At 37.7% G+C, this 18899-nt stretch overlaps 2 protein-coding genes across 2 annotated transcripts; both read left to right on the top strand.

The window, feature by feature from the left end:
- The first annotated feature begins 9136 nt into the window (after positions 1-9136).
- Positions 9137-11838, top strand: LOC113761014 (cytochrome P450 CYP82D47). The gene is given in 3 exon segments (XM_027303847.1): positions 9137-10242; positions 11092-11404; positions 11407-11838. Coding segments are annotated over 3 exon segments (1581 nt in total). The 5' UTR covers positions 9137-9285; the 3' UTR covers positions 11718-11838.
- Positions 11839-12567: 729 nt separating this feature from the next.
- Positions 12568-16379, top strand: LOC113763900 (putative ER lumen protein-retaining receptor C28H8.4). Its single transcript, XM_027307894.1, has 6 exons — positions 12568-12982; positions 13870-14069; positions 14848-14988; positions 15074-15154; positions 15842-15969; positions 16077-16379. The coding sequence occupies exons 1-6, from the start codon at positions 12754-12756 to the stop codon at positions 16114-16116; spliced, it is 819 nt and encodes a 272-aa protein (XP_027163695.1). The 5' UTR covers positions 12568-12753; the 3' UTR covers positions 16117-16379.
- The last annotated feature ends 2520 nt before the right edge of the window (positions 16380-18899 follow it).

The following is an 18899-nucleotide window of genomic DNA, read 5'->3' as shown; positions in this document are numbered from 1 at the left end:
CAAGGGTGTTCGTTCTGCATTTTTGCTATAGATTACTGGATAAAAGGTAGGATCTATCTTCCCCCCCCCCCTCCTTCTTCTTCCTTTTTTTTTCATTTTTATTTGAAATGTAACCGTTTTTTTTTAAGAAGCAAATGTCGTACGCAATTAAGGCCGGGAGTAATATTTTGAAGTTTTTGATGACGCATCTTTCTTCTAATGTTTAATGGTATACTCTAATGGAGCATAGATAGATGCAAGACCTATGCGTCTGATTTCAGAGAATTTATGTCCTGGTCTTAATGATTATCAACTGTGATTAACGGGTGGTAGTTTAGCAGACGGGTGGGTGGGAAGCAACTTGATCCGGCCGTCCGATGATGATGATGATGCTGATTAACCCCAAAAAAACACACACACATAAGAGGTTAGGTTGCTTATTGAATGGCGATGAGACGTGCAACGTGTAGTGATTAGTCAACGGACGATTGGCCGGTAAATTACTAGTCCCACGACGGGTTAGGTAATGCACTTTGATGTTACGTGACAGTAGTTGATGCATCCGATGGATCCGTGGAGTTTGACGTAAGGGATTTAATAATATCCGATGGCAATTCACATCTAATTAATTCTCAGACCATTTCCAACGTCTCCCTCTTTGATGTCTTCGTCCTTAAGCAATGGATTAATCCCAAGAAAATTTCAAAGTGATGAGGTCGAGTGGTTAATTGGGCAAGGCAAACTATGTACAACTTTCAGAGATAGAAGAAAAAATAACAATACAAAAAAATCTTGGCTAACTAATCGTACGATAATACTTTTCCTTTCTTTTTGTTAAAGTCAATTTAAGCATTGTACTTTTTTCTTCTTCTTTTTTTTTTTGTTTTTTATGAAAATCATTGTACGTTACTCACATCACCTTCGATTATTAGAATAAGTTTCCACTGCATTTATATATTTTGGAGTAAAGTGGTTATATATATATATGTGTGCGCGCGCGCGCGTAACATCACCTTTGATAGGTTTGATTTTTTTTTTCTCTCACACAGTTTAATAAAAGCTACTTAATTAGTTAATTTTATTGAAAAAATAAATCTCATTCGCTATCTTTTTAAAACACCCTTAGTTACATCAAATGGAGTATGACTGATTAGTTTTACATCAAAGGTATTCGATAAAGCATTGTATAATTTGATTGTAGGCCAAATGTTATAATAACAAATACATCAATAGCATGAACAAGATAAAAAATGTTGAAAACACTGGCTCCAAGTCTAAATTTTAATATGGCTTTAGAATTCGGCACTCAAAAGTAAAAAGGGGAAAAAACTATGCACCTCTCTACCTTTTTTTTTTTTTTTTTTTCCAGAAACCATGCACCTGTATGCTTGTTACCTGGTGTTGGCATGCCCGCACCCGCACGAGCATGGGAAGGCAAATGCTCTCGCATAGAACGATTAATTGAGTCGAACCGAGTATTTGGCTGCCAAGCTCGACCCGAGATTAATTCGAGCCAAGTTCGAGCTAGCTCAATTAGGCAAACAAGTTTTGAAATGTGTTCGGACTCGTCTCACCAAATGAGACATGTAGCTCGAGTTCGAGGTCGATTCGTTTATCATAAATGAGCCGAGCTTACACGAGCTCGAGCTCATGCAAATTAACCCCACTAAAAATCTATAATTTTCAATTATTATACTTTTGAATTGTGAAATGACAAATATACCTTTCCTTATCGAATCTAATCGAACTACTCGGATAACAGACGAATCGAATTTACTCGACTTATTAATTAAACGAGCATATCTCGAGTTCGAGTTCGAGCTCGACTCGTTTACCTCAATTAACGAGTCGAGCTCAATCAAGCTTTCGAGCTGCTCGTTCCATTTAACAGCTCTACTCTCGCATAACACCGGGTTCTTCTTCACAAATTTCTGCTTATGTATAGTAGACAAAAATCATTGTAATGATCTTCCAAAACAAGAGATTTGCGGAGTTATGCCTGGGTACAGACAGCCAGGTTCATTGTAATGATCCAATGGAACTCTTTGTTTGTTTTGAAGCATTTAATTGGTCCTGTTATGAGCAACCATTCAACTTGAAAGAAAACAGCAAAGAGCCACCATGCCTGACTCTCCGTGGTCTTTGAGACCGAGGAGTTTGGTAAAACTGAGTCCATGCACGCGCAACGAAAGGGCACCCTCACACTCCCTCCCAGGTCTTAACCCCCCACACAGGAATGTCTTTACTTCAATATGCAGTAAAACAGATTAGGGAAATGATCGCATGCTGAGAGGCGTTTCCCTCTCCTTAATTTGTACGAAAAAGTTAAAAAAAAAAAATAGGTGATTTATTAGCTGCCTGTATTGCTTCTTGACAAAGTCATATATGTTGGATTAAATTAACCTTGCTTGTCTAAAATAATATAATGTAGAGAAAACTAAACCAATCTTTTCTATCCACTCCTTTAGCTGTCAATCAATCCCGTGTAAAAATTAACGAGCAGAGCAGCACTTGAGGTTGATTTACATACAATCTCCGGGTGGAAACATATAAGATCAGAAATTGCAATTAAGTATTTTGAAAAATGTTTTGGCTATTCTGTCATGATATTTTCCAACCATGCTGCTTTTTAACCTTTTACGGTTTTACCGAAGATTACAATTGCAAAACCAAATCCTGTTTCAGCAGATAAAATCAAAAAAGACTTCCAGCCATAAATAAATAAACTTGAAAGAGTAGAGAATACAAAATGGCAACAAACGAATAATTGATGTTCGGTTTTGTATCATACCATATGGGGGCGGGGGAAGAGAATAGGCGGGCTGTGGCGGGGAAAGGGGTGGGGAAGGGGACGGGAGGAGGAAAATGGAGGGAGAGGAAGAAGAAGAGGTGGTGGTAGTGGTAGTACTCTATGGAAGAGGATGAGTGGTGAAACGGAAAATTTTTTTCAATCACCAACAAATAAAGAATTTCTTCGAGAAAGGTCGTCTATTTAAAATCGCTGTCAATTTGATGATAATAGTGATCAGTAACTTGTGGTCTTGAAAACTTACGCGGAACGGTGACGGTGATCGGAATTAAATACCATTCACGCTGTTTTGTACCAAAAAGTAATGGAAGCTTCATTTGATGTAACGTAACCGGTGCGGGCTAAGCCGTTGCTAGTTGTACAATGTAGCAATACCTCGTGCGACGACAAAATTTCATGGGACCGACCCCGACAGGCATGAACTGCAAAATGCTAGTCTTACAATTTGGTTGGACCGCTTACTCAGACATTCTAGAAGAGAAAGTAATTCATTTATCTTTTTTGTTTTCAACAAACGAAGTACTTTTGAATAACCGGTGCCCTTTCCTTTTACTTTTCTATGCTCTATTGAAACGCATTTTTGTTAGTTTTTTCCATGTTTCTAGACTGCCCACAGAAATCAGAAATGAGTACGCTCCGTTTGATTCTTACGTGAAAATGCCTGTCGTCCAATTACGTACTCTGTAGAAAATTCCATTTTCGGACTGCAGGAACTTTTATTAGTGTGCTTGTATAGTCCATCTTGGAAAAGATTTTTTTTATTTTATCATAATCATAATTTTATTTTATTTTTCAATTATCTTATCATCTTATGCACACTATGGGCCTGTTTGGAATCTAAGTTTTTTGGGAGTTTGTCTAAAACTTTACTGTAGTGCACTGTAGAAGTTTTTAAAAAAATTTTGTAGAAGTTTTGATTTCAAGGTGAAAATTTTTTTCTTATTCTTTTTTTCTTCTTACTTTTCTTTCCTCTCTTCTTCTTCTTCTTCTTTTTCTTGCTCCCCCTCCCCTTCCCCGTTACCTTGCACCAGCAACTCCCTTTCCCCCCTCCCCCTCCCGCCGGCCACTGCCCTCCCCTCCCCGCCACCGCACTGCCCGTCTCTTCCCGCTTCCCCCGCCCACTGCCCTCCCCCGCTTACCACTTTGCGCTGCCTCCCCCTTCTCTCGCCCCACCACCCTCTGCCTTCCCTTTCCCCCTTCCCCCCGCCCTTTGCCCTGCCCTTCCCCTACAACCCAACCGCACCAGACGATGGCAGGCCCAGGCTCGCGACCAGACGCAGCCCAGGCTCAGCCTTTCCACTTCTCCACAGCGCACCAGAAGCAGCCCGGGCTCACGACCCAGCCACAACGTGCGCGCAGGATGGGGGACGAAACGGCGGTGGTGTGTTTTGGGAACCGGCGGTGGTGTTGGGTTGGGATGGGGGAGGAAGAAGAAAAAAAGGGAAGGGAATTTTTTTTGTGTGTTTTGGATATTTTGAAGTGTGTATAGGTAAAAAATTTTGAGAAGTTTTTTGGGATTCCTGTAGCAAAAGTTGTTAAAAAACTAGTAGGTAAAAACTTGTCCAAAAAACTGGTTCCAAACAGGCCCATAATCATAAAAAAATTATGATATTAGATTAAATTGTTCAAAATTATCTTCCATCCAAATACACTAAAAAAAACACACACACAATAATTTTAGGAAAAAGAAAGTAGTACAATTACTCGATTGTGATTGGTATCTTTACAGAAATGATATTGCAAAGGGGCCGTGAACGGTGTCTTTTCCCAAGGTGCTACATCGAGGTGGGTCACGCAATTCCAAAGTCAAGACCAGAAGTTGCGGACATGCACGTCATATTTTTTCAGGAAACATGCACAAATAGATCTAGTGATTCGAATTTGCAAATTCAATATAGTAAAATACTACTGACTTTTATGATAGTAGTACCATGATAGTCATACGTTTGAAGAATGTTTTTGGCGCAGCTTGAAGATGAGGGTGGACAGTTGCGAATGGTTTCTTCTAGATACGGTCGACCAACCGGTCAAAGAAAGAAATAAAAGCGCCTGTCATTCCGCGTTGTAGCCACCCGTTTGGCTGGGAGGTTTTGTACCCGACGATGGTTCTTCTAGATACGGGCGACCAACCGGTCAAAGAAAGAATCAAATAAAAGGGTCGGTCATTCCGCTTTCTAGCCACCCGTTTGGCTGTGGGAGGTTTAGAAAATTTTGATTCCTATTACACAATTAGCTACCAGCGGGCAAACGCAAACACCGAGGAAGAACCCGCAGATTGGTGCCCATTGTTTAATTTGTTTATTCCTAAGTTTACCGTCGCTGCTTACAATTCATACGTACCCGTCTAATCCTTTTGCCAGCTTTGCCTTTTTTCTTTTTTTTTTTTGGACTTTTCATTCGTTATGTTGACACTTTAAACGCCAAAGAAGCGTTTACTTGATGGACAGGACAGTGGTTGAATAAAAGAAATACATTCTGAAAGATACCCGACTTTGAGCTAGGGACTCAAATATGAGTTCAACTCAATTGAGAGCTCTTTTATTAGTAGTATTAGCTAGTTGGTAAAAAATTGAAGGCTAATGTGTTCTTCAACTTTTCAAGTCGGTTTAATGATCATGAAGTCTCAATTTACACGTAGGGGTATAAACGAGTCTAATCAAATCGACTGCGCTATTGTTCAAGTTTGTTTGATTATTTTACGATATTTAAATTTTTGTTCAATTTTAATTTGTTTATTTGTTAAACTGAACTTGAATGGTTCTTTTAAAATCGAGTTTGAAAGTTATTAAATATAAAACACTGTTTAACTTTGATTTGATTAATTGGCGAACCAAACTCGAGCAAGTTTTTACTAAGCTAAATTCGATTTGAATTTCGAGTAGTTTGATTCATCTTTCAATCATGTTTACACAAAATATAATGAAATAATATAAGGTTTGGATTTATTATTATTATTATTATTTTTAAAAAGTTGGTTCAAACTCAAGCTATGACACAGTGTGATTGATTCATTTATTGTTTACCCGGAGCATATGAATCCTATGGGTATCTTCTGGGTCCACACGAGTAATCCGTTGGTGTTTCGCACATGCTGCCCCAAGTTTTCATTGGTTAAGATCCAGCGAAAGGGCCGCTACACATCCCCGACCTAGTTTACAATTTTGGGTTGTAATACCACTCAGCAATCTCAAAAGGATGATCCGTTAAACTTGGGCCACGACGGAGCACCTTTACCATTAGTTGGTTCACCTTGAAATTCTAGTTTGCAGGCTGCGTTTGTCTCATGGGCCACGATGACCCATTCCCTGAATTACTTTCGTAAACCTTTCGGTCCAAATTATCCTATATTTTTCCGAGTGTCAGTGGACAGCATTCCTAGCCCCTTCCAAGAGAGGAAATGACAAGAAGCACACAGAATCACAGCCGCCGGGCCTTAGGTAACGCACTCACCATCACTGCTGCAATTATTTTTGGTCCATGTGACTGGGCCTGGAATGTTAAAATCACGTGTTTTTTTTTTTTGATAATGAAAACTGAGCTTCATTAAAGTAAATCTGCTTTTGCAGCGTACATAATCTCCTTTGGGAAGTTTACAAACCAGACGTGGCTTCCCTCAATTGACAGAGACAAATGAGACAATAAATGAGCAGGAACATTGTTCTTCCTTCTTACATGTGAAACCCGTATGTAGCAAAAATCCTTCAGCATATCTCTAATGCCTCTGATCAAGTTACCTAACACCGATAAGTCAGGACTTGTACTATTGATTCTCTGGACAATACCCAAGGCATCCCCTTCTAGAGTGAGATGAGAAATACCAAAATCACGGTGTTAAATTTGTCCATTTACAAGTACCTACTTTTATTAGGAATGCAGTTAGCGAGCCAAACTCCAGACAACAGAATAGTAGGAATGCAGTTAAGAATAGCAACCAAGTGGAACAAGGCATCAAAGTCCATTGGATATGGTATTGTTGCAGCTGATTGTAGAGGGCAGGATGTGATGGGATGGAAAATGAGAGAAAGAGAAAGCTCAAACCAAGTTCAACATGAAGCTGAAGGTGTTAAATGGGCCCTGATCAAAGCAGCAGAATAAGGATGGAGGCTGGTATGTATTGGAGTTCCTAATATGGACCTGCTGCAGCAAATACAGGGAACAAAAACAGTTGGCTTGTGGTTAGCTACCCTAATAGAGGACATCCGCGAGCTAAGTAAGATGTTTTACAAATGCTCCTTTTACATAGGAAAATATAGAAGGAATGATCTAAGTTGTTTGTTTAGTGCTCAAGCTTTGAGCAATTATTTTGATGAAGAATGGGTTAACCCCAATCTATAGTGCAAAATGCACTTTGTATAGCATCGAGCTAGTCTCGCCTGTATATAATCCTTTTCCAATCAATATATTCCTATCGTTTCGACAAAAGAAAAAAAAAGTACCTACTTTTATTACTACTAGCATTATAGTAAGCATTCCAAGAAATATTGTGTCTGCTTTTTTGATTGTTCCAATCCGTGGATGGCTAGAATACGGTACTTGAATGAAATTGTTTGGCACTTGAGTTTTTTGCCAAGTTTGTCTGCTACAAATTTTTTAAAAACTTTAGCTACAATAACCTTAAAAAATTTCTCAAAATTTTTAAACTATACACTTAAAAATATTCAAAAATTTACACACATCAAAATTTTTTTTAAAAACTTCTACAGTAAGCTACAGTAAAGTTTTAGACAAATATCCAAAAAACCTCACTTTCCTAACAGGGTTGAGCTTGTAGAATCATATTAAATATTTGATGATACATTCCATGCTTTACTGAAAAATGGATCATTGTTTGTCAACCATATATTATCTAACCAAATCAAATTCTCTCTTTATACATTTCTCAAAAAATCCAATTCCTTCCCTTAACTAAGAAAGAGATCTTAGAGGAATTGCCATTTATGAAATTGAGCATCTTCGAAACCCATTGCATCGGGCTGGGGGAGTGCAAGAGAAATCATATAGAATAGATATCTTAAGTGGTCACCTTGTTTGGATTGCCGTTTTTCGCCGAAAAATTACGTCGTTTTTCGTGATCACATTTCCCTATTATCTTTTTCTCTCATATACATCAAATCGCTACAGTAATTTTTTCATGAAAAATGACTGAAAATGCAATCCAAACGGGGTATAACTTGGAATTTAACTGCTATTTATGCAAACTTTCACAAAATGCACCTAGTACCTGTTCTTTTCTATTCTGTTTAAACCTTCTCTTATAAAGCTTTGGTATAAAATTGAATGAAGCACGCCAGATGGTTCATGCAATACTATACTGAGATTGAAGTGTTATTGAAAATTTCTTTGTGGGGGGGGGGGGGGGGGGTGGGGGCCGGGTCTCAATAGCCCAAGTGTTGCTAATTGAGCATCAAATAGGTGTTGGCTTTGCTCTTGTGTCTGAGATTGCCAAGGGAAAAATAGTAGAATTAGCGGAAACCTACCACCAGAGTTCAAGGTTGCTTTGTCAAAAGCATTAATATTGGTTTTGTGTAGGGTGGGTGCCCTGGGGCGGGGGGGGGGGAGGGGAATTTTTTCCCCCCGTTTAGAAACGGGTCCCCCGGCCCATCCCCCTCCCCGCCACCCGCAAAAAAAAAAGTATATATATAAAAAAAAGTATATATATAAAAAAAAGTATATATATAATTATATATAATATGTAATTTAATTAGTTATAAACTTATGATAATGATATTATTAGTTAGATGTATTATATAATGTATATTAGTGTATGTAATATAATTGATATTATCAATTATATGAATAATTAGACATGTCTACTAATATAATTTATTAATTAGTTATACTAAATTTACTAATACATTTATACTAAATTTCTAATTACACTTAATAGAATAACACTTTTTTCTCAAAAAAAAGCACAAACACAATAATAATTAGTGATTGTATTTGTACCAAAAGTGAAAACTTGACTATTTTAGTTGTATTTATTTCATAATGTTGGATTGTATTCAAATAACTTTTGTTTGATTGTTTTTATGAGTTTCAATTGTAAAATTGCAATGAATAATAACTTGATGATGTGTTGATATTTTAGTACTTTATGAGTTTTCATTGGGGTTAATTTTATTAACCCCGCGGGGGAAGCGGGGCGGGAGTGGGAGGCGGGGGACGGGGCAAGGGTCGGGGGGAATTAATAGGCAACGGGGGCTCCCCCGCCCCGTTGCCATCCCTAGTTTTGTGGAACCTAACTATTCATACATTTTCGTCGAAAACTAAAAAAAGGTTCAAGACCATCCTGTCGTTTTTTGAAATAAATTGACAATCGATAACGATTTTTCCTTGGGCCACGTTTGCCCGCAAGAAGACTTGTTCGTTCATGTATAGTCAAGCATTAATTAAACACGACTCTGACTGCTAAACTAATACTGCCATATAGTCTACTAGTTCTCAGTTCTACTCTACGTCTTTGTTTCACCGTTCACACTCCACACTTGTTCACGATGTATCTTCTTCCACATCTGCTTGCAATTCTTGGTCTCTCAGCTTTGCTTCTACTTTACAAACAACGGAGACCGATGAATCAGAATTCAAATAGTAATAGTTTCAAGGCCCGCAAACAGCCCCCAGAACCATCAGGTGCCTGGCCTGTCATAGGCCACCTTCCACAATTGAACAGCCACGACACCCTGGCCAGGACCTTTGGAGCCCTGGCAGATAAATACGGTCCTGTCTTTTCCATCCGGCTGGGAATGACCCGGGCCCTGGTCGTGAGCAACTGGGAAGCTGTCAAAGAATGCTTTACAACCAACGACAAAATCTTGGCTTCTCGCCCGGATTCTAACGCCGGAGTATACCTCGGCTACAATAACGCAGCTTTTGGTTTTGCACCTTACGGCCACTTTTGGCGCCAGATGAGGAAGCTGGTTTTGCTAGAGGTTCTTTCGAATCGAAGGCTCGAGACTCTCAGGCATGTCCGAGTCTCAGAAATACAAACCAGCACCAGGGAATTATTCTCAGTTATCAACAGAGAAGAAAATGCTCCAGCAAAGGTGGTGATGAGCGAGTGGGTTGAGCAATTAACTTTGAACATAATTGTGAGGACAATTGCCGGCAAGAGATACAGTGATAGCGCAGCTGGTAACAGAATTGATGCTCAGTATTTCAAGAAAGTTGTCAAGGAATACATGTATGTTACAGGGCAATTAGATTTGTCCGATGTGATTCCATTTCCACTCCTGAGATGGCTTGATCCTCTGGGGCATATTAAATCCATGAAGCGTCTTTTCAAAGAGCTTGATGCTATCATGCAAATCTGGATCGACGAACATGTTGAGAAAAGAAGGACGAAGAGCATTTCCGGTGATGAGCAAAGCTTCATAGATGTTCTGCTTTCAGTGATTGAAGATGACTTCACACTTGGCCAACCCAGGGAGACCTTAATCAAGGCCACAATAAATGTCAGTCAACTTTTCTCCAAAGTCGTTGCACTATAGTACTACGTACTAAATAGATTTTCCAACCAACTAATCTTTTTTCCAACCACATCCACATCCCTTTTTATCTCCCAAGATATATGGTAAAAAAAAAGAGGAACAACTAGATATTTTTTGAAATATACAAAAGATATTTAATTCTAGTAATTGTGTCTCTCTCTCTCTCTCTCACACACACACATATATCTATATATATATATATATATTGTGTACGTCAACATCGGAATAGGGAGTACGTGGCAACAATATATTATTGTTTACAGTCGTCTGTGCTGAAAAACAAAACCCAAGGAGCCAATCAAGAAAGCTAACTTTATTAAGACGTAAAAACAAGGGACTTCAGGAGATTACAACATACAGGTTTCTTATACGGTATAATCTAATACTATATCGCTAGTTTTAAGTTTGTTTGGATAAGAGTTTATTTGAATGATTTATTTGAGATAATTACTGTTGTACTTTTTGTGATGTGGTGTATGTGAGATAAAAAAATGATTGAAAAAATAAAAAAGGTGATTGAAATTTGCGAAGCAAGTGTCTTATTCCTTGTTGAATGACCGTAATTTTTTCACCTTTCGACTTGTTTATAGATCATGATTATTTTGAGATCGTCATTAATTAATTTGTGTGATTCTATGAATTCTTTTTCTTGTTTTAGCAACCATACATTTGGCTTTTCATTTTTAAAACCTAGGTGCATGCCCCATAAAACAAAATAATAATATATTGTTCTGGACTTGCTGATGCTTGTCAAATAGAATCTCCTAAAAAAGGTTATTATAACTCATAATCCATTGATTTTTCACGTTGCAGAACCTGATCCTAGCAGGATCCGACACGACGTCAGTTCATTTGACATGGCTGTTATCCCTCTTAGTGAACAATAGGCAAGTGATGGAGCAAGCACAAGAAGAAATAGACTCAAGCGTTGGTAAAGAGAGATGGGTAAACGAATCCGATATAAAGAATTTAGTATACCTCCAAGCAATCGTGAAAGAAGCATTGCGCTTATACCCACCAGGACCTCTATCGGTGCCCCACCTAGCCAGGGAAGATTGCGAGGTAAGTGGTTACCATGTCCCGAAAGGCACTCGTTTATTTGTCAACGTGTGGAAGCTGCACCGCGATCAAGAATTTGGTCGGAGCCGGACAAGTTTTGCCCCGAGAGATTCATGACTAGCCACGCAGAGGTTGATGTTTCTGGCCAGCATTTCGAGTTCACCCCTTTTGGCTCTGGCAGGCGGTCTTGTCCGGGAATAACATTTGCGATGCAAGTGACGCATTTAACGCTAGCGCGGCTGCTTCAGGGGTTCAATTTTGCTGCACCTTCAGACTTGCCCGTTGACATGGCCGAAGGCCAAGGAATGACCTTGCCCAGGGTAAATCCGCTTGAGCTACTGGTGGTGCCTCGCTTGGCCTGTGAGCTTTATGAATATTAAATTAGCCAGCACAGCAGGTTGGATAAAGGATAATCTAAGCAGTTAAATGCTTCTAATTGTTAGTACTACTACTTATTTCTTATTCCAACAAGTTGATGTAAAATGATTCGTGCTAGTGTGTGTATATATATATAATATATATATATATATTTCTTCATTCAAAGCCAATCAATCACAGGCTGATTATCATCGGACTAGTAATAACCAACTACGCTACTTCCTATAGTTCCTGGACTCATATTTGATGCTGAATAAAATTAATTAATAAATCTCTGCAGTTGAACAAGAGCATAAGAATCACGAGGTGTTACTTAGTACTACTATTTAGTTATGCTGACAATACTAACCTAAAATCCCGTGCTACGTACGCACTGTCAAACAAATATTAGAAAATATCTATATATATATATATATATATATGAATTAATCTTTCCTACACTGACAGTGTATACACTATTAACGTTGACGAATGATAATTATGTAAAATTTAAATTTAAAATTCAATTTTTACATACATGTCATGAATTAAACGATAATAATATATACACTATTAATGTATATAAAATTTATTATATATATATATTATATACACACACGCTCGCACACACACTAGGAAGTGGTAGCATTTGTAAATCCAATAAAAATATGTCCCTTTAACTAAGGAAGATAAATAAATAGTACTAATAGTAGTAGTAGCAAGTCAAAAATCACGTGTCCAGCTCAGCTGCTAAGAAGAGAGTGCCAACATTGTACGTGGACATGTCAGCAAGCTATTGGTTTACCGCCCTTCCGGAAATCCATAGGTGACCACGTCATCCCTCAAAAATCCAATAAAAGTAGTCGACTCGTACTACGTCGGTGCTGGTGGTAGTAGTACCAGGTAACGAGCGGAGGCACCCAAAGCCAATCCCAAAAGTGGAAAGCGCAAAGGTCAACACTGAACCTGCAAACTTGCTCTGTCTTCGCCTTCGCGCTCTCAAACAGAAACCATAATATCCCAGCGTATCTTCTCTGGGGCAATTGAGTCGAGTTATTAATGGGTCGACGGAGGAATTCATCGGCAATGAACAAGCTATTTACATGGGTGAGGAGGCAGTCCATGAAGGTCAAGGCTTTCTTGGCCGTGACTTGTCTTCTCTCAGCATTGGTGGCTCTCAAATTGCTTATTAAAGATCACGACCACTTTTTTGTTGCCTCTGAGGCTGCACATTTTTTGGGCATCATCGTCCTGATTTATAAGCTCTCCAGTCAAAAGACTTGTTCCGGTAACAACCTCTTAAACCTTTTGTTCTCATGATCAATTTATATTTGAATTGGAGAGCTGTGATTAGTAATTTAGTATAGTGGCAGTCATTTTAAGTCACATCTCTCTACATAAAGCCACCAAAAAAGACAAAAAAATAAAACCAAAAAAATAAAAATAAAATCAAGCGAAAGTAATGTAATTCACCCTTTTTCTTTAATTGTCGTGTTTTAGATATGGAGTTTACTACTACTTTTTTGTTGTTCAATTTTTTTTTTTTTCGCTTTAAGGGAGATTCCAAGCTTTGTAGGAGATAGGGGAGAGCTTGAGAACCAAAATCCATGGTCACCAGTCTAATGACCCTACTAGCTGAGTTAGGTTATGTCACTGTTCTGATACTTCCTGATTTGATTCTTGCATTGAAATTTATCTCTTTGAGGGGCACTTGAAAGTTGTAGACTTGTAGTGTTACGTTCTTCCCGCAATACCAAAAGCACTTGTACGTGGTGTCCTAAGGAGGGCCTGACGTGCCATTACATAGTGGTGAGTCTAGGCACTGTCACGCCCAAAATATCATAGCTTAATGGACTCCTTGACGATTGTGGTGGTGACCGAGAAGATGGAGGCCTGGTTGCATATTCAAGCTCAGCTTCGCTAAGTCATTAGCAAACTTATTCCCTTTGCAACTTATCTCCCATTATGCATTCCCATGGGCTATGTACTTAATGAGATTATGTTCGTCCGCCAGTTACTCTTTTAGCCTTTTGGTGCTATTTAATCCAATTTTGTCAAATCATTTAAGTTGCTTCATTTGTTAAATCCTATTTGCCCTTTGTTGTTTGTCAGATGACCAAATGACCATACGACGGAATTTAATTTCCTTTATTTTGCTGTTTCTTTTCATTTTAGGCCTTTCATTAAAGTCTCAGGAGCTGACGGCTATATTCTTGGGTGTCAGAGTATTCTGTAGCTTTTTCATTGAAGGGGACATTCACACCGTTCTTGATTTTGTCACCCTTGTGTCAACATTGTGGGTTATATACATGATAAGATTTAAACTGAAGTCAACCTATGCCGCTGAGCTGGACAATATGCCGATATACTATGTGGTAATGATTTCTCTTCTTATAAGTTTCTGCTATGTACTATTGACGTCCGTGCAACTTAGGAAATGTCTGCAGCATGTTATTCATTGGTGTATATGGTGTATATGCACATTCACAAAACTATATTTCTGATCTGTCTGACTCTCTTGCACATGGAAACATATTCTTGAGGTCTCTTTTGCATGTTTTCTTCAATCAACCATGTGATTCTGACTTTAGAATCCGTCTCATTTTCTGTTTCAAGCAAGATAACTTGGCATTATTACTGCTTGTTCAAGATGGACTGGTATCACTATTAAGTGCAGCCTTTGCATCATTTAATAGCATGAGCTGCATTATAATTACCTAGAATACTTCACTTTCTGCTTTGTCCAAGGTCTACGAAAGGAACGCGTAAGCTCTGCTTCATTTCTTTTTCTCACTTGTTTCCCTTTTTTTTGAAACCCAAAAAGAAAAATCTTTCTTGTGTGACCAACTTGAGTAACTCCCCATGATTGGGGAAGTAAAAAAACAGAATGCAGTTTGGCTCCTACAAATCAAACTGTTGCTATTAAGTAGATAAGTATAGTACCGGAGTTTGAACATTAACAATGCTTATGCGGGGGGTTGGGGGGGGGGTTGGGTGGGTGGAGACTGTAGGCACTTGGGTTTTAGGGGGAGCTGTTGCTTATTGATTTGCCTGTCCATGCAGCAGCCAACTTGGAACTCTGGTGCACGTATTACTTACCTGAATGCCAGAGCAGTTTCGTCACGCTTACCACTTATGATATCTCTTTGACAGGTGGTGCCTTGTGCCATTCTGGCTGTGCTTATTTATCCTTACACTAGTCATGCTACAATATACAGGATTCTTTGGGCTTTTTGTGTTTACCTGGAAGCCATTTCTGTGTTGCCTCAGCTTCGCATGATACAGAATGCCAAGGTTTTATCCAATCTTATTAGACTACTACTTTACGCTGTTACAGCACATATAATTAATGAATTATTGTCTTCTCAACGTGTTTCAGATGATTGAAGCTTTTACAGCCCATTATGTGTTTGCTTTGGGAGTTGCCAGATTCTTTGGCTTTGCTCATTGGATAATTCTGGTTAGTGCAAGGATATGAAGCTCCATTACATTCCATTATGTGTTTTTTCTTTTTAATTGTTAACATCTTTGGTGATATTGGACCATCCATATGTATCGGGATTCATTTGTGGTGTAGATATGGGCTTTCCAAATGCCAATTATACTTGTTTCCAACTGGGTAATCTGCAATTTCTTTTACCTCTCAAAGAAAGAATACTTTGAAAGGTTTGGGACTGGTTAAATACAGGTTTTCAAAGTCCATTATTGATCTTTGATGATTTTGGTGAACTTTCAGTAGGGAATCAGCCAGTAGAAATTTGCAAACAAGTTGTCACTCTCGTGATAGCAGGAGATACTTTGTTTGTTGTCTGTGAGAACTTATCATGACAGAGACTGTTGATGGTCTTCAGTATTTAATTGATCTCTGATCTGTTTGAGTTGAGAACCGCCCCAAATTTCTTAAGATTTCCTCCTCCCTTCCAGATAAGGCGTTTCGTGCTTCTGATGGATGCAGTAATCATATTTAGAGACACATGGATTAGGCTTAGAGAATTGTTCACTATGAACAGAAAAGAAACAAAGGACGTAGAGTTGACTGCCAAGATAAAGCTGTTGTTTATAGATGATCGGATGGATTAAGAAATATGCAAGTGCTTAGGAGGATTGTAATAAATTCCATTTGAAACCATCCACCATCTGTCTACAGGTTTCTGATACTGCCGGACTGAATCTGCTTCTGGTTAAAAGCGGATACCTTTGGCGGCTGGCTGTTTTCCTGGCAGAGGTGGTCCAGACCTTCATATTGGCCGACTTTTGCTATTATTATGTCAAGAGGTGAGCCCTTAGCCTTTTTAACTTGTTTAGGATGGTGTTCTTTTCTTGGAATAAACTAACTAACTAGTTAGAAGAGCTTACTGATGCTCCTTGATTGTGAATTGCAGCCTCGTCGGTGGTCAAGTTCTAGCCAGTCTACCCGTCTAATCGCTATAGTCATATCTCACACAGATCATGGCCATGCAATTGGATGGATGTTCCATATATACCTACCTACCCATGCTGGTAATCTTGGACAGAAATTGTTTACCTTGTACTTAGTTCTCTTCTTCTTCTTCTGTAGTCATTTTACCATGCAAATTCTCTTGGAATGTACTTCTGGTGGGTCTCTCTTGGATGTTTTGATTACATAGTGGTGAATATTAAAATCGTAATAATGAACATGGTAATTCAAACTCTTGATAACTTGAGAGCAGCTCCTTAGGTTTTTCGTTTTTCTTTCGGGGGCCATAGGGAAATAGGAAGTAGGATCTGTTAGTTTCTTTGCGGGGGAGGGAGGGGCCTGCGGTAATCAACATTCACTTGCAATGAGTCAGCACAGCAGTGGCGTTTTAAGCAGTCGCAAGTAGATACATAGGTGCTCCTACCTTTTAGTTCCAACTTCCATCTACCTCAACAGTAGGTGCTCCTACTTCTTCTTCTTCTTTTTAAAAAGAAGAAATTTCTGTTTCAATTGATGATGCTGATGAAACACCCGGTTGAATCTGGGGATGGAAATTAATGGGAGTTGTCCCCACCACATTTGATGGCTAAGAGATGTTTACTACTACACAATAATATTTCCTTTCAACAGATCTTTTTTTTTTTTTTTTTTAAAATAAATTCACCGCATCATGTTTAAAATATCCAATGAAATGAATCTTCATTGTTGACTGATACATTTATCGGTGAAAGCAGTTTACCAGATTACATTGAAGCTCTCATCTCTTGGTCGACTCGACTCGACTCGTCAGGCAGGCAATTGCCTCGAAACAATTTGTCAAGTGTCTGGGAAAGCAAATGTCTCATTAATATCAAAGATAAGATATATTGACTTGTGAAACTTTTTTTTTTTTGAAAAATGACTTGTGAAACTTTGCAGCATGAGAATATTAATCTTCACTTTTGTTGTGGATTAGATTACTGCATCACCAACAAGCGTATGTACATTAACATGAGGAGGAGGAGGAGGCGGATGTAATTAATGAGTCGCCCGTTACCATCATGCACTAATTAATACGGTTGCCCCTTTATTTACCACTCTCTATTCTATTGTGGGCACAACTTAAATGGAGAAATAAATAAATCCACAAAAAAGTGTTTACGTGTCCACATCAGATGCAAACCCACGCATCAAATCAACTAGGCGGTAGGCACGCACTATGTTCGTGTGCGTTAAATAAAGAAAATGTTCATAATGAAAAATATTGGTTGAAAGTTATTATTTGTTTTTGTCAATTAGTAGGTTATTAAATGGGATAATTGCAGAAACCTCCCCTGAGGTTTCTGATATTTGCACTAACCTCCCCTGTGGTTTGAAAAATTACACTGACCTCCCCTGAGGTTACTAATCCTTTGCAAATTTAGTCCAAACGATTAAAATATTATTTTAGAGAGTGAAATTAGAATTTTGTACTAGATTTGCCCTTTGTGCTACATATCCAATGAATGACAAAGTACTATAAATCAATTAACAATTAATAAATTTTAAGGAGTATAATTTATGGGCAAACACGCATTACTCATTTAAAGTACCAACTCTTTACGAGTATTTTACTTTCAAATATTTAATTTATGATAAATATATCAATATTTGTAAGTAAAATTCAAAAATTATTATAGTAATATTCTTGCAAAAAGGAAATCGATAGGTTATTTATTTAATATAAATTAAATATTTTTTTAAAAAAATAAATGGCCCATAAAGTATTAATTTTTTATGGCTTTCATCCATTACACGAGTAAAGTATTCGCTCTTTATGTGCATTTTATTCTGAATCATTTAATTTATGTTAAATACATAAATGTTTGTAACTAAAATTGAAAAAGTGTTATATTAATATTTTTACGGAAGAGAGATTGGTAGGTTTTGTATTTAACAAAAATTAAATATTTGAAAGTAAATACAAATCTGTATTTGAGCGTAAATATTTGTATTAAATTAAATGTTTGAAAGTAAAATACCCTTAAAGAACGGTACTTTAAATAGTTACCGGCTCTTTATAGGCAAACACGCATTACTCATTTAAAGTACCGGCTTTTTACGGATATTTTACTTTCAAACATTTAATTTATGATAAATATATCAATGTTTGTTAGTAAAATTCAAAAAGTGTTACAGTAATATTCTTGCAAAAAGGAAATCGGTAGGTTATTTATTTAATATAAATTAAATATTTTTTTAAAAAAATGACCCATAAAGTATTAATTCTTTATGGATTTCATCCATTACATGAGTAAAGTATTGGCTCTTTATGGGTATTTTATTTTGAATCATTTAATTTATGTTAAATACATAAATGTTTGTAACTAAAATTGAAAAAGTGTTATATTAATATTTTTATGGAAGAGAGATTGGTAGTTTTTGTATTTAACAAAAAATAAATATTTGAAAGTAAATATAAATATGTATTTGAGCGTAAATATTTGTATTAAATTAAATGTTTGAAAGTAAAATACCCATAAAAAATCGGTACTTTAAATAGGGGTGGGCAAAATTATCCGCTAACCCGAAAACCCGTCATATCCGATCCGATCCGATCTGAAAATTAGGATATCCGATTTTTATTATTTGATCGGGTCAAAAGAGGATCGGGTACCCGCTAAGATGCGGGGCGGGTTAGGGTCACATAATTAAAAACCCGCGGGTACCCGATCCGCCCCGCATATATATATTTTTTATTTTATTTTTATTTTTATACACACACTATAAAATAATAAGAACTAAATAA

The sequence above is a fragment of the Coffea eugenioides genome, chromosome 1 (genome assembly GCF_003713205.1).
Source record: "Coffea eugenioides isolate CCC68of chromosome 1, Ceug_1.0, whole genome shotgun sequence".
NCBI classification, from domain to species: domain Eukaryota; kingdom Viridiplantae; phylum Streptophyta; class Magnoliopsida; order Gentianales; family Rubiaceae; genus Coffea; species Coffea eugenioides.
Note: the sequence above shows the minus strand (reverse complement) of the source record. Positions and strands in the feature narration are given on the sequence as shown.